This window comes from Labrus bergylta, chromosome 14, assembly GCF_963930695.1.
Source record: "Labrus bergylta chromosome 14, fLabBer1.1, whole genome shotgun sequence".
Taxonomy (NCBI): domain Eukaryota; kingdom Metazoa; phylum Chordata; class Actinopteri; order Labriformes; family Labridae; genus Labrus; species Labrus bergylta.
The window spans coordinates 13,024,059-13,040,878 of NC_089208.1; the positions used below are offsets into that span (position 1 = coordinate 13,024,059).

A 16,820-nucleotide genomic window follows, 5' to 3' on the forward strand; every position below is an offset into this window, starting at 1 on the left:
TAAAAATTATTATTATCATTATTTTTTTTTAATAATACAATTTGGCTGACATCAATGCACCTAACAAATTAAACTGTTAAGCGCAAAGTGTGCAAAATAATTTAACCCCCCCACCCGTCACAACAAGCTTGTAAACGCGAACTCATCCGTCAGTGATTGGTCATATTTACAGTGTATGGTCCTATCCAGAAGGTTAAAAAAAAATCTAGCATAGGCTTCATTAAGAAATCCTGTCAAAGGCCGTCGGAAATGTGTCATGGAACATATTTACAAGGTAGCCTATGCTATATAATGTATATTTAGACAAATTAGTTTCTTAGTTTCTTACATATTTTTTAAATCTTTGGTCCTCTTGGTCTCAGCTGGTGTTGTTGGGTTCTTGTGTTTCCTGGGTTCTTATCATGGTTCTTGTGATGGTCGGGTTATATATGTCTGTTGGGTATCGTGCACTATGGGTTCTTTTCTGTTGAATTGTATTTCATTATTTTTAGTATTTTGCATTTGTTATGTTCTTGCTGTTGTTAATGTTCTTCTGTGTTTGGTTTAGTTTGCTTTGTTCTTGTTTGTCAAAGCACTTTGTAAACCTGTGTTTTTAAAAGGTGCTATATAAATAAAGTTATTATTATTACTATTATTATTATTATTATTATATAATAAATAATTTTCTGTTATGATTTTAAAGTTGTGTCTAATGTTCACGTTTAAATGATAGTAAAGCAAATGAAAAACAACCTCAAAGCTGTAAATCAATATGTGAAACTACTTTTCAAAAAGTAAGGCTTGAATTAAACTTCATATAGGCCTATGTTTGTTCAGAATATTTTTGTGCAATAAATAACCACATATTTTTTTTTTACTGTTCTACTTTCATAGAGGCCTACCTATTTGTTTAGATCTTATCTGAATCTGAGCGGTTTTCTAGTAAAGGAAACAAAACTTTTAAATATTTGTGGTCATATCTGAATTGAAATTCATTTAGCAGTGTCACTTAAGGCCAGACTGCACAACACACAAACAATACCAGTTAAAAAAAAAAAGTAAAATCAAGAATCAAGAAAAAAAGAAATCAGAATCAGAATCAGAAAACTTTATTAATCCCAGTATTCACACAACACAGCAGTAGGAAATAAAATAGAATAGAGATGATAAAAAAAAGCAATAAAATAAGCAACAAGTACCAACTGAGGATAGCCTAGCAGGGACACAGGATGTCCAGATGCTTATTTTTCCCTACTGCTTAACTCCAGAATATTTAAGGCAACTTTAACTGAATCAAAAAGGATGAGTAGCACACAAAACATCATCTGTTTTTGGTACACGGGTGTAACCCAGTGGACACACAGGGGATTGCAAGTCATTTAGATATTAAATAAACTTAAACATACACAGGAGTTTTTTTATTTTGTTTCATCAGTACAAGTAGATCCAAACATACCATGCTTGTCAATTTGTCTAGAAGCATAATTAATTAATCAGTATATTTAAGCATTTTTCTGACAATAAGGAAAAGAGTTATGAATATTCATCATCAAAGTTACAGCCAGTAGAGTTAATTTATGGACCAGGTGTCTTTCAACTAGAGCTATACGACAATCATTAGATAAAATTAACACCCAGTCCTCCATAGACAACAGGCCGGGGAAATCCTCTTTGAAAGGAGTACAGTTGAACATGTCTGCTACTTGACTGTAGTTGTTGTCCAAAGTAGGCTAACCTACATTGAAACAGCAATTTCCCTGGCTTTCATAAACCTTTACTATCGATTGTCTACAGTCATTTACAGAAGTCTGACTGAACTCACACATGTTGTTTTCGACCTGTTCTTTGAGTTCATAGAGCAGAGTTATTGTCTGCCGATCTTTCCAGCTCGTCAGCATTTCCTTTCAACTCAGTCTGCGGGTCGGATATTCCTTTTGCTCTATAAATAAAAGATGTGACACTATGTGTGAGGAAAATCCCAATTTACATCAACCATTTATCACAATGATTACAGAATGAGATGAACATTACTGTTTGCATGTTCACCTGGGGGGAATAGCTATGAATCCACATGCCAGGTTGAGCTGCTGAAGGATTGTGGGAAGGCTTGGTGTGGAAAACTGGAGAGAAACACAAACAAGATAAATTACCACACAACCAGAAATGCTTGCATGCGTGTTTTCATGTATTTACAAACCTTTGGAGGTTGAATACAGGCACTGGGCGTATTGCTGTAGATACTGTTGATAGCTTTCTGAAGAATCACAGCCTGACGAGTGAGAATCTTTAGGTACTCTGAGCTTTCCTTCGTACTTTCATGGTCCTCCCCAAGCTGTTGTGTGCAACAAAGGACTCTCTGAGAAACAATGGGCACTGAAATAACATAAGCATACATGGGATTCTGGCATTTTAAGCATACCTGGCTCTTAAGCACTGCATAGGCTTCTTTCTCATGTTGCAGAGCCGACCGATACTCTCCTTTACTTTCATACACAGTGGCGAGCAGGTGGTGACTGCACAAAGACGGACATGAAAAGGGTACACGTAGACAAAAACGTTAAGGAAATATTTGTTTCTGATCATAACAGATAAATGGTATGGCCAACTATCTAACCTTTGTACATATTTCAGCGATGTGGCACCATGGTATTTTGAAGTCGAAATCAAGGCACTCTGGAGAAACTTCAGGGACAGCTCATACTCCATCAGTTCATAAAGAACTAGACCGAGCATAGTCTAACAAAGGGAAGCAAAACAGCGACACAAAAAAACAGATTTCAAACACATGGGTGACATGTAATAACACCTCCTGGCACGAATACAAAGTGACCAAAAATCAAAGGTATTATCATGAAACTTTTGCAAGGTTGCCATCTGTTTTTTCATTTCAGCATCTTTCTTTGTCTTCACTTCCATTTCATTTTGTTATGTAATGGTTGATTGTCTTTGTTTTTGTACCATTTCAGTAGTTTTTGATGGCAGTGTAATTGAAACATGTGAGCAAATATTTGCAGCAAAAAGAAAAACAGTTCTATTGACAATTTGACAAGTTAACTCAGATTTGATCAAATGTAATGGAAATATTTACTGTGCAATCAGTTTTTACCAGATTTCATGCAAATAAATAGAACGGAACATGTGTTTTAAATATATTTAATGTATAAAGAACCTTAGACAGAAAGACATGTTGTGCAGCTGAGGTCTCACTTACATCCAGCAGTGTGACATGTGGATGGTCTTCTCCGATTATAAGCAGGGTGAGGTATCGTGCACGATAAAGTAGCTGCAGGGAGGTCTGGACTCGACCTCCAGCAAAGCAGTACAGGGCCAGGTGAGTCTAAATCACAGGTAACAGAAAACTCTCATTTGAAGACACAACACATAAAACATTAAAGGATTTGAGGTAGATGTTTAAAAAAAATGTGATTAACATGTTAAAGTTCAGTGATCTGTTTGTGGATAAAAGAGCAGGTAAAAGGAACTCACATAGTCCTGTATTGTCTGTGGATGGTCTATACCTTGTGATCGCTCACTGCTCATTACAGCCTTTTCCTGGTGACTGAGGGCCTGTGACAAATGAGTGAAACATTACTTTGTGAAGGCCATGCAATGTTCATATTTCTGTCTGTTTGTATAGTAATGCAGTTGAAACAACTCATGTCACACAACATTGCTTGCGATGTGGGTAATGACTCAGATGACTGACAAGGTAAGAATCAAATGTAATAGTTAATTCATTGTTATAAATACTTACATCTGCATACTCCCCCAAGATATAGCTGATTCGCCCCAGGAGACGCAGACACACGCACACATCCTCATGCAGGACCCCACAGACGCTGCTGAACAGAGTCAGGGCCTGACTTATCAACTCGTTGCCCTCTATAAGGAGCCCTGAAACCCAACGTAAACCACTACTGAAGAGACCTTAAATGTGGAAATACTACTTTTGGTGTTACAGTAGCAGTTTATCAGAGCAAAGAAATACAGAATAAATATATTCTAGCAAAAGAAAAAGAAATATACGGCATATGCAGACTTTTCTTTTTGCCTTAATAATGTTCATGTAAAATAAAAACACTGGAACATGTCCAACATGTAAACATTCTGTGCAGGGAAGGTAGAAGTGTGAATTAAATGAAGTGAACAGAGTTTTAAATGTCTAATCTGTCTGATGATAATGTGCAAATACAGTGTACACATTTGTTAATGCAGACAGTGTCTAGCGATGTTCTCAACAAACACTACATATAGAGGTGCTAACGTGCACCTGGTTATAAGTTATGAAAGTATTCTTCACAAAAGACGAGCTCAGATCTTAAATTGAAATTGATTTACATTTTGATCTCTTATAAGTTCATGAGCCCAAAGATCCACCTATGCTGATGTGGATCTAATTTATACAGAAAATAAAATGCTTTCCTTTTGTATTTTGAAAGCCAGATGTGATTCAGGTAGAAATACCCACTTCTGCAAGCTTTCAAACCTCTGGATCTAAGACATTATGCATCCAAGGCTCTGAGTTTTTATACAGCTGGGCAGGACCTACAGATGTACTCAAGGACACCTTATTTTGCCAGATCATTTTCAACATGGACACTCCAGCTGATTGTCATTTATTTTAAGCACCAAGGCGGAGCCACAATGTCATACTAAATGTTAGCCTACTGGTCTATGTCTTTGTCTATGTCTCACCTTGCTGCACTGCCCCATGTGCATGTTGCACAAGCCGTGTGGCCTCCTGTGCTGTATGTTTGAGGTGCTTGACCACAGGGAACATGTTGATAACGTCTTCCTCGCTGAACACTGGCCTGTGACGAGACTCAAATACATACTCTCTCAGCTGTACCTAAACATACAGAAAAGGAAGAAGATCAAGATTAATAGCTGCATTTTAAAAGCTGCACTAGATGGTTTTGCACTTTGCCTTGTAGTCAATGCTGGAGGTAATTTTATGTTTCATGACAAACAAAATTCATGTAGGAAAATGTCAGCCCCTCAACTGACTCTGTCAGACATCTGTTCTATCAAGCTCAACATATGAAACAATACAACATTTTAAATGTAAGTTTTTTGCCCCTACTGTTCCATTATATACAATTTTCTGTTTAGACAAACATTTTGTATTTCTGTCTCTAGTCCTCATTACTTTGTTTGAGCCAAGGGAAGTTTCTTCCTGTGACACTTTACAAGGCAGCACAGTGGAGCAGCATTTTATTATTGCTGCTTAAGGGTCTAATTTTCTTAATAACAAAGGTTAGAGTGCAAATGTTTTAGCAGATGTATACAAAAGAAAAGAGTGGATACAGTCTGACCTGGATCCCGGTCTTGATGGCAATCTCTCTCAGTAGGGAGATCCTCTGCAGGCTGTACTTGTCTATTACTTCATCTATACTTTCACTGAACACAAAGAAGGACGATAGTGTCAAACCCTGATAGTGCATATCCAACCCCAGACAGACACAGAAACACACACCTATTCATTGTGTAGTGGTAATACTCTTCAGCCTCAGCCTTGATCTTGACCCAAAGCTCACTTGGACTCAGTCTAGCCCACGCCCTTTCTGCCAGTGAGGCACCTCTGCTGCCATGGCTCCGTTGACGTCGGCTCCTGCGACGAGAGAGGAGCTTGTCTGAGCAGGAGTCAGGGAAGCAGGATGAGGAACTTAGGAGGCAGTTTAGGAAGTGACAGACAGCTGCAGAAAAAGCTGAAGGCTCAACATCCTGAAATAAGAATTAATATTAGATTATTAAAATGTTGCTTTGATATTTCCCTTCATTACATTATTGGGGGCAATTTACCTGTATATAGGTCCTGAAGACATGTTTTGCACTTCTGATGATGATCTCGCTGATAGAAATTCTCTGTCAGGGAACATGAGGTCAGTTTTGTGATCAGGAAGTCTTTTACATATTGGCAGTAGTTAAAGTTAAGTGTTCTTGTGCTGCTTTTGTGCATTGGTGACCTACACAAAATGTTCAACTCCAATGAAAAATAACGTTTATTGTCCAGTTAACAGTGATTAGTGATGGCTTTAGATCAATACCAGAACCTTTGGAAATGTTTAGTCTTTACCTTGTCAAAGATTTATATAAAAAGTTCTTAAGGGCTTAATCATAATGACAGGCATACATACTGTTACCCTGGGTAGCATGCCTTCCTCCTCTTTGAAACTGTCTAAAGTGTACCACAGGGATTGATTCTGGTCCCGATTATTTTCTCAATTTCTAAGCTTCCCCTTGATAAAATAAAGTAAACACAACATTTTTTTAAATGCAGATTACACAAAATGATATCTTCCTGTCAACCTAATGGGTTCTGGCAGTTTGTTTTCTAAAAGAAGTGCTGTAATGATCTTGGTTCATATGATGTTGTCAGGATATTGGGAGTTATTTTTTCAGATGTGGACAGTAAATGAGTAATTGACATAAACTTTCTTAATTGAGAAGAACTTCCAATTCAAATAATTTCTGTCGGTTGTTGACCTGGAGGAAGTTTTTCTATCCTCTACTTAATACTATTGCAATATTTGAAATATGAAACATAGAAGTGATAGGCATAATGTATCATGGTTCTCTGTCTTGAACTGCAGTTTCTGTCGGACACATTTATGAAAATGTGATTCAAGTAATGTCAAAGTAAACTCACAAGATAATATGATGAGGTAACATGCATGTGATATAGTTAATAATAGCTGTAGAAAGTACCTGTATGTGGCTAAGTCTCCCTCTCTCCACCAACCCATCCAGCTCCTGCATTAGGGTGCCAAGGTATCGCACATTTACACCCCGCTGGTGTAGTGCTGATGTCAGGGTTGCACCATCCATCGGCACAGCTGCATGGTCGAGACAGTCCCTCAGCTTCCACACACACGCATGCACACACGTAACATATCCACACACACACACACACACACAAGATTAGCAAATGAGAAACGGATAACTTAAACTACATAACATGATAGACCTGACCCTTAAGTTTATCTCGAAAGACTCACAACAGCTGGAATCTGTTTAGTCAGCAGAAAAGCAGCTGCGTCCCACAACAGCTGTCTCTGCCTCTGAACCCCCTCAACACACTCAGGGGGGAAACGAACCCCTGCAGCAGACACACAGTTAAGTCTTGGTCTCATTTTCTAAATACTTGATATACATGACATGAATGTGTGTGCACGCAGGTGTACCTGGAGAGCAAACATCAGGATTGAAGCAGATGTCAAAGGAAGACTCACTTACTGGTCCAGAAATCACATTTCTTCTCTGAGATTCTACAATAGTAAGTAAGAATGAATTATTGGTTGACACAGACCATAACCAAACAATCTGAAATACTGCCCATGGCTCTTTTCATTACTATACATGGTGTATTTGCAGATTTGAAAGGTCTACTGACTAGCTTTCAAGTGAGAATTGAGAATAAAACATACATGTATAAATGTTCAATACATGTCTTCTAATGGTTCAACCTTTCTAGGACTAGTATTTATTTTTCCACTTTGGGTTTCTCAGCCTTATTTCTTCCGTATCATCTGAAGATTTTTTTATCATTTCACTTAATTTTGGAGGTCTTTTTTGTCCAGCTGTACCTGTATCTCCAGTGCTCAGGTCAAAAAGCGGCTTCTCACTCTGCTCTGTGGCTTTGTCCCCTCCTGTCAGTTCCTTAGACATCATTTCACCATGAAGTTCATACCTGTAGCAGAAAAATAAAGATAAGCCAAAACAAAAATACACAATTCTATAAGCTCTTGTACATCTTTTATTTCTCACCTGTGCTGGACGAAAGCCTCTATCAGCTCTGGTCTCAGGCTGGCCAGGCTGTGGTGGTGTCGCTGCGGGTAACCGAAGCTCTGACAAACCTTTGGCACCTCCCTCCTGTCCTTCATCTCTGAGAGCTGGAAGTTGAGGTCAGGGGGGAAGGTCCGGAGAAGGTCCAAGATGTAGGCTCTTCCATCATTACCCATGATGCCTTTGGTCTCGATGCCCGAGCAAAGCTCCACAGGGCTGTTGTTGTGGTCGAGCACCTGGTGACGCTGGATTCTTAGAGGTTTACAGGTTTTGTCCAGGAGATCCAGGAACCTGGAGTGATGTTAAGAAAAAGTCACCTGATTTCATGTTTAAAGTCAGTCAAGGAATAAATACCTATGAAAGATTATTTATTGTTTTACTGCAGATGTGTGTTACCTTGAGTGTGTAAAAACTGTTTTGCCATAGTCATTAGAGCCATAGACCACAGTCTGCTCCTGATTTTTCTCCAGTATCCCAGGGACAATCGTCTGAGCGATAACTCGGATGCCACGATAATCCACAACAGCTGTGCCAAGTGTGTGAAGCCCCTCTATGTCCAAAGCTGTGTATGCCTGTATTAGAGTCACATAAGTATTCTTGTTAAACAAGCCAAGCAACTGCAGAAAGATATTTTTTCTTGCTGATTGATTTTGATTATAGTGTTTTTTTCCCTTAAATATCCACATAATGGAGCAAACAGCTAACGAATGTGCTACAGTCCGTTTCGGAAATCAAACATAATTGTAAAACAGTACATGCATATCAAACACATGATCACTCACAAATACTACTGTCAGGATATCTACCTGTGCTCCTCTCAGGTCACAAATAGCAGAGGCATGAGCAGCAGTGTTGCCCCCTAGTGGAAGGTAGTGGTCCGATATGTCAAACCCCAGGCTGAAGAAGAGGTTGTTCCAGATAAACATCTGCATGTGAGGCGGCTCCCCTGGGTTCAACGGCATGACGTCACCGTCGATAACAGCTACAGCTCCTTGTGTTGCAGCGGCAACAAAGTCACAGTTGGTCTGAAAACAGGAATAAAAAAAGAGGTTCTCTTCATTGGTTTTAATGAAGAGCAACATAGTAGTCCAACACAGGGCGGGGAAAGCGTAACAATTAAGGGGTATTTGTAGAGGACATTTTAGGTTTTAGACATCATGGTCCTGTGCTCTTGGTCAGTGATTTATGGATTGAAACTGATGGTCTCACAGTCACATCCCTGCTTCTCAAACAGTGAATCAGGGAGCATGTTGGGATATCTGTGGTCTCACCTTGAAAATACATCTATCTCTGAGCAGGAACTCGTCAAAGGAGCTCCTGCTGAGCTCCCTGCATCCTTGCAGCTCTTCATTCCAGTCTCGAGTCTGTGGTCAGAACAAACAACCAAAATGTCAGCATCACAATCAGGGATGCCATAATGTTAGAAACTCTCTGCATTCATCCTGTTTTTACTATTTTATGTCTGTAACCTGCCCAGCTGTGTGCTCGTCCTGGCCCATGCGTCTCGTGTGTGTCTCCTCTGCTCTGACACAGTCGAGGGAGTGGTCTCCATGACGGGCGGTCCAGGTGAACACCTGGAAAGGCGCGGCTATCCGCTCATAAGGGTGTTGCTGGACTCTGGTTTAAACAAAAAAACAAAACAGAAAGAAAGCATAAATATCTTTCCTGGATTTTTTATCTAGAGGATGGATGAGAACCCTTCATAGATAAATATTGGTAGAGTTGCAGAGACTATAAAGGGTTGCCTTGCAACAAATAGAAAAACTATTTTTAACCCTCTTCATATCAATAGCCAAATAAAACGTCTTTATTAGTAAGGTTGATTTGAGAGAAGGGATTTCTGTTTTAAAGTAGGTAATTTCATGTTGTTTATGCCAACTCAAGACATAACTCCATCAACACTCTTGGTGAAAAGTGTTGCTTGTCCCTCGGTCTTTTGTGAGCATCATATTTTCAACTTGATAACAGCTTGCTCACCTCTTCCTCTGCAGGGCATGGAAGTTCTTCCTGAAAATAGGGCTCCCTTGACTCAGCAGCTCAACGAGAGAGTGGCAAAGGATCTTTGGAGTCGCAGGTTTAGGGTTGAAGTTGAAGGCAGTTGACCTGGAAAAGTCAAAACAAAGCACAAGTCGAATCCAGGCGAGTTTGTTGTCTCCTCATCTCACATAATTGATGTTGGCTTACAGCTTTACTGGGACAGATTTTATGATATAAATCAGAATCTGAAAGAGACTCAATGTCTGATTTGCAAAACAGGATGACCGTCATTCTAGCACCTCCGGGAAACTTTACCAATGCTAACACTAGCATAGCAACATGCTCACAAACAGGCACTAAACACAAAGCAGAGCTAAGACTGAGGGGAATGTTATCAGTTGCGCACATGATATTGTGTCATATACCAAAGTATTAGACTAATTGCATCTTTGACCTGATGATGGCCCTTGATGAAAATTGAAAGGATCCCAAAAACTGCATTTTTATTGATGGTATACATCCCCTGGGAATAACAAATGTGTGTGCCATTCAAATGAGATTAGCTCTGGTTAAGTGATGTTTGCTAAATGCTGTAGGAAAAGTCTGGACTCTTACAAAATCATTGGGATTCATCCAAAGGAGACCTTGGACGTGTGTACAAAGTTTTATGGTATTCAATCAAACAGTTCTTGAGTTGTTTCATTACAGACAAACATATTGAATCAATATGACACCATACAGCTAGCATGAATAAGAAATCAGATATTTCATTGTTTTGAAAACTTTAAAATGGCAGTTTAACACTTACTGGTTGAGGTAGAAGCCGCGTGTAGATGATGTGATATTCAGTTCTTTGTCTTCCATAGTCACGACATTGAGGTACATTAAGTCCCCATGCATCTTCCTGTTTCCTGGAGGAGGGTTCCAGCTGCTCATGGTCAGGACCCGCAGACACTGTAGTGGCTGAATTGATATTTGCACTGTTAATTCAGTATTTTAACATTTTATATTTAATCATTAAGTAATATGTTAAAGTAAAGAAGCGAAACATTTACCTTCCAGTCGTCTCTGACTGGCTGCAAAAGAGTCAGAGGTCGCTCCTTACAGCCAGGCAGGATGTATTCAGGCGGTTTGAAGTCAACAGACCCTTTGTCAGAAGTTCTCCTGTTCCCCACACTTTCACTATCTGAATGAATACGAATGGAGGTCAAAGGATTACTAAGAGAAATTCTCAAACAAAAAAGTCACATGTGACGGGGGGGGGGTGAATGCAGAAAGAAAATACCTTTGTTTCCTCTGGTGTAAAAGGTCAGATAAGATAGCGAGCTGCAGTTCACTCCGTTGTACGCATCTGCAGGGTCAAGGCTCCTTAAAAGATCACGAACGTGTCTGAGATGGAGACGGGCATCACGCACCGAGTAAGAGTCTAAGAAAACCAACAAAAGATGATTATAAAGTGTTTGGTTTAATATCACACCAATTAAAAATGAATGGAAATCTTTTACTTGTAAATATGTTGCATAGAAGATAACACACACAAATCAGCGTGTTACTGATTTATGAAAGAAACCTAAGTTGAGTAGTGGTTATCATGTTAAAATAAGAGTGTGACATGGGTTCCACTGTAGTAAGCTTTCTTTATTCAATATCAGATGTGATTTGACGTACCTTGAAATTAAATCTATGCATTCCAATAAGTTATTCCATATCATCTAGCATTTGTAAATGAACAACACAGAGTATTTGGATGTTTTAAATGCAGTTTTAAGTACCGTAATTTGAATATTATATTAAGGATTGAGGTGTATGGTACATTATATTGTAAAAAAAATCTAGTTTGTGGAGATGTTTTTTTCAAGCAAATTCAAAACCGTGGTTGGGTTGAGTCGAGTCAAAAATAGAACACAATCTAATGATCTTAACCAGTGCAGTTTTGAGACATAAAGAGCAAGCATCAGTCCAACACCTGCAGAAGGTAATAACACTTTAGATGAGAGGTCAACCTTTTTCCTAATAAAGGGTCTGTCCTGTGATTGTGTGCAACTGGTCCATGTGCAGGTCTGCAGGTGAAGTCCCACACAACTGGACTGAACACAATTAATGACAATGTTGCACTCTAAGGTGAAATAACAGGAGGAAAATAGAGCAGTTACCCTCCACCACTTTGATGAGCGCCCCCTCCTGGATGCCCTGGATAGAGCATAGCTGTGTTTGTCTGTCGAGCACGCTGGCTCCCAGCTGGAGGGAGAAGCATGTTCGGTGGCAGGTGATCTCATGATCCATCAGCACCTGGTGAAGCTCTGCCACCAACATCTGACCTGAAATCTGAGAGCCAGAAACAGAGAGAATCAGAAAGAGATACAGATAGTATATCTTTTGAAATAAAAGAATAGGCGGCTCGTAGTAGAAGAGCAAGTAGTAAAGGAGAACCTGAAGCTCAAAACTTTCAGTTCCAGGAGGTTGGATTCTGACGAGAAAGCCCGTCTCCTGGAGATCAACTTTGTCATGGATGCTGAGTTGTTTTCTTTCATCATTATCAGACTTCTCCAGGGGACCATCCTCAGGGCTTTCTTCAATTTGACATGGAGGAGCTGTTGACGTAGAGAAAGAAATGGGCTGTGAAGACAAAACTAGCTGCATGATATACAGGCACATTTTACCCTGAATTTAGATTAAAGTGGGAAAATAAACAAATATATTCTTATCTTTTTGTATTACCACTTTTTTTTTGCCTTCATATGACAGGACAGATATGAGAGACAGCAAATGTGGGGAGATAGAGTGGAGGAGTACATGCACCTAAAAGTGACTGGATCAGGAGTAGAACCTGCAACCAGTAACCTCTGTACATGGACTGAGCAATACCGGCACACACTAAATATACATTATGTACTTACAATTGAAAAAATTGAAAATGAATGAAGAGAAAATAAAAAGCTGGGATCTAAAAGATTAAAATAAACAATTTCATTTGAAGCTGTTGTGAAACATTAAGATGTTTTCTTACTCTTAATACCTTTTAATAGCCTAATTATTTATCTATACTGAAATAAAATCAGAATTATAATGAATAGGCTTTCCTGTACTTCTCTATTAATTGAATAATAAGTAACATTATACTTAATAGCTTGATGATCCAATTTACACGAAACAGTCATTTAAACACTTCAGATTAGCCCACTTCACAAAATAAAACACACCACAGAGAAACTAGAGAACACACCTTTGACATGTGTTGCAGCCAGAAACAGCCTGTCAACAGAAAACAGGGTTTGCTTCACCTCAGACCCCTCTGCCTCCTCCTCCTCCTCCTCCTCCTCCTTTTGTATGGCCTGCTCCAGCTCCAAAACCTCCCGAAAATGAGTGTTGCCATCCTCTTCCGTCTTTGGTGGCGTCAAGTTTTTCTGGCTCTGAATATGATCGGTATTTAAAATAGAGTGGTCTGTTGTATGACCTGTGCGGTCATCGGACAGATTAATGTCTGTGTGGATATGTTCCGTCTTTTTATTATCTGTTTGTTTCAGGTCTAAACGACAGTCCTCAGAGTCAAAGTTCTCCGAAACTTCAGTGTTGTTGATGCTGTTTTTCGTGTCATTCTGTGGATGCTTGGTTACATTCTGCTCAGTCATCCCCACTGAGTTGCACTCAGATTTTAAATGAACTTCTTTTTCCTTTACATTCCCCTTTACAGGCCGACTATGTTGCTCCCTCAAGGCCAAGTCTGCGTTTTCCTTTGCAGCGACAGTATTTTGTTGCAAAGCAAACAGACCCTCTTCATTCATGTTAAACTCCTTTATAAGCTTTGCATTTTCTTCTGTTTGAAATGTTTTGCCAGTAAAAGTGCTGCTCAGTTCCTTGCAGATGTGATCCTCCTCCAAATCATTCTGTGTGGTGTCCTTGTTTCTTTTCTCTGAAGGTATTTTGGTAACAATTTCTGAGTTCCTCTCATCTGACATTTGTGTGTCTGGTTGTGCTTCCAAGAGTACATCTACATGCTTTGGTATTTCACAGTCTTTCCAAACATCCACAACCAGGTCTTCTGTAGTGCCAGTGCTAGTTAATGTATTCATTTCTCTTGCCAAAGTCTCATTATAACCCACTTGTATTTCTGTTTGTGCTTGAACCTCCATCTGTGACTCTGTCTGAGTCTGCACCCCCGTATCCATCCGTGTCTCACCCTCAGTCTGTGTTTCAACCTCATAATAACTCCTGTTTCTCCAACTGGTAATCCTCTCTTTCCCTTCATCTACCGGCTCATTCACTCTCACTCCTTCTTCCTCCTCGGACACCAGCAGACACACCATCGGCTCCACCAACGTCACTTCCCCTCCCAAGTTACTGCTCAGGATAATATCTGGAAACAGGAAGTGCTCTGGTTCGAGGGCGGGGTTTGTCACTCCGGTTGAGGTGGTTAACAGTTCTTCCTCCAAGTCGTCTGGCAGACTTGGTGACTCACGTTCACTCTCCTCGCTGGATAACAGAGGGGATCTTTCAGCCTCTCCTTGGACAGGTGCATCCTTACACTTAAAGTAGTATGACAGCGTATGACAGCACTGGACTAAGTTTCCCATGATGCCTCCGTGCACAAAACAAGAGTACAACTCTGCAGGGTTGCCTAAGGAAGAAAAACACAGTATTTTCATGAGAACAAATCTAAAAATGGAAACTACTTTGGAATACAAAATAGACTAAATAAATGTGCTTTATTAAATATAAGGTGTCTGATTTTATATTGCTTACTGAAACTTGGTTAACTGAACACAATAATGCAGCAGTTGTTATTGAAAAGGCTCAGACAAACTATTATTTTATCAATAAGGCCACAGCACTTCGGACAGGAGATTGAGTGGTCACTTTATTTTCATAATGTGTAGTGCAGTTGTTATATGGGAAGTTTGAATCCTTTGAATATGTTGCAATAAATTGTGAGAGTTGTATAACCATACAGGCCCCCAAAAATACAATGCAGAGTTTTTTAAGGATTTGGCTTGTCTCAAGTCTGCTGTGTGCATTGATTCTGACTGTGATGGCATAGTCAGTGACTTTAATATTCCTATCGACAAGATGCAAAAACCAAAGAATGTTTACATATCAGGGACATATTTGGACTTTCTCAGCATGTGCATCATCCAGCCAGGCTTTTACACCCACACAAGCTCAGCCTTCATTTCCTGTTAATGATGTTGTTAATTCTTCAATTTCCACAGTTTATTGATAATATTTCCCTCATGAAGATCAAAGTCGTGTCTGGTAAGAAAAGGGCACCCTGGAGGAATGCCACACTGGTTAAAGCTCAGAAGAGAGCATGTGGACAGGCAGAATGACAACAAAACTCCAGGTTCATTACGAGATTTATAAATAGAGACTTTGCATCTGTAACCCATAGAACTGAAACTTGCACAGTAGAAATCATTAATACAAACTGAAAAAGACTCTAAAATTCTAAAATACAAGATTTAACTAGGATGCTGAGTATGAACTTATAATAGATTTTTTTATGTGTTTGAGTGTGTGTGTGTGTGTGTGTGTGTGTGTGTGTGTGTGTGTGTGTGTGTGTGTGTGTGTTGTGTGCGTGTATTGGGTATGTGTGTGTGTGTTTGTCCGGCATACGTGAATGCAAGCAGCTAATAGCCTTAAACAACAGCTGATGACAGGAAGATTATGGAGTGTTGCTGAGGTGTCACCTTACAGTGTAAAGAACTGAAGCCTCAGTCTGGGCAGATCTCTGGAGCGATGTTGAATATCTAGAAATGCTGCTGCAACAAAGATGAAAGAAAATGCTGGGTACAATTTTAGTGTAAAAAAGTTCCCATAAGTTACAGTAGTTAGGCTACATTAGACTGACAAAAAGGCCCAAACACTTATTAACATATTAACAGGTTTTTTTTTTTTTCAAGTTTCATACCTTTGTTTAAGCACAACATAACATTGTAATAATTAATAGCCTAATAATTTCACAAAGCATGTGAAAACATGTGCATATCTCAAACAACAGAAGCATCAATAGGTCTATCACAAAAACAAATTGAATCAATCTATGGGACTTACCAGGAAATTTGGAGAAATGAAGAGGATGCCAGTCTGTGTCATTTTCTCCAGATCCCACTGCTCGTCATCCTGCTGAAATCAGAGAGTCCCAGCTTCCCTCTAGAGCAGGAGGATCCCCTGTCCTTGCTGAGACAACACGTTACACAAACGTGTGTGTCGCTGCATGTGTGTGTGTGTGTGAGTGTGTGTGTGTGTGTGTGGGTTTCTGCCCTTCATGGGTGAAGAGGAGCTACGAGGGAGCCTGTAGCAGGAGGCCCTCTATGCACACACATGAACACTGTCACACTTTAATACCCATCCCGTTCCAGAAGAGGGCAACCTCTACGCCTGTCGTGACGTAACTTCCTGTACTGGCACCGGCCCATGCGCTCTCCATCAAAAACTTAAATGTGAGCACGTGCAGTAGCCTATAAATAAAAGCAGGGGGGACGATTGACACACATTCATATTCATCCCTCCATCCCTTTTGAAAACACAGCGCAAGGAATGACACAGCAAAACCCTCCGTGAATAGAAAGTCCGGAACCGTACGTGATCTTCCTCACTTTCAGGCGGAAAAAAAACAAAAACGCAGCTCTCTGGTTGCCATGGCAACTATGCTGAACGGTATTAGCATTCGAAAGCAGTCTCCAAGACAACAACTGTGGGAACCATAGACTTCTACGGTGGGAACATTCTATAAAAGGGACGTTTGCTGGGAGACAAGCGGGCCTGTGTTCTGAACATGAGCCAGTGTGTGAGTTTAGGAGTTGTTTATTCTGTAAGAGCCAAACACTTTCATTTCACCCAAACAAATGGCTGCATCATTCAGAAAGCTGCTATGGCATGTTTCAAATTCACATTTCATTAGAGTTCATTCAGAGTACAAAATGTGATCTCTATCTAAACAATGAGCTTGCAATACATGCTACAATAGTAGCTTGTAAGGCTGCTTAGTGCATCATGGGCTATATGTGAAGGTTTTTACTGCCATCTAGTGTAAGACTTGACAAAAAAAAAAAAAAAAAATGCTTTTGATGAGAACTCTCCGT

General features: G+C 39.8%; 1 protein-coding gene across 1 annotated transcript; it reads right to left on the reverse strand.

The window, feature by feature from the left end:
- Positions 1-1,072: 1,072 nt before the first annotated feature.
- On the reverse strand, positions 1,073-16,790 carry LOC109985331 (clustered mitochondria protein homolog). The gene is made up of 30 exons (XM_020635630.2): positions 15,790-16,790; positions 15,431-15,497; positions 12,965-14,356; positions 12,172-12,332; positions 11,895-12,066; positions 11,027-11,167; positions 10,797-10,927; positions 10,550-10,704; positions 9,742-9,867; positions 9,234-9,381; positions 9,036-9,128; positions 8,571-8,789; positions 8,161-8,336; positions 7,747-8,055; positions 7,566-7,669; positions 7,164-7,247; positions 6,978-7,078; positions 6,688-6,840; positions 5,782-5,844; positions 5,456-5,703; positions 5,295-5,379; positions 4,675-4,828; positions 3,734-3,873; positions 3,466-3,546; positions 3,191-3,316; positions 2,594-2,715; positions 2,399-2,492; positions 2,177-2,311; positions 2,026-2,099; positions 1,073-1,918 (listed from the first exon to the last, which is right to left on the reverse strand). The coding sequence occupies exons 3-30, from the start codon at positions 14,310-14,312 to the stop codon at positions 1,831-1,833; spliced, it is 5,031 nt and encodes a 1,676-aa protein (XP_020491286.2). The 5' UTR covers positions 14,313-14,356; positions 15,431-15,497; positions 15,790-16,790; the 3' UTR covers positions 1,073-1,830.
- Positions 16,791-16,820: the final 30 nt, after the last annotated feature.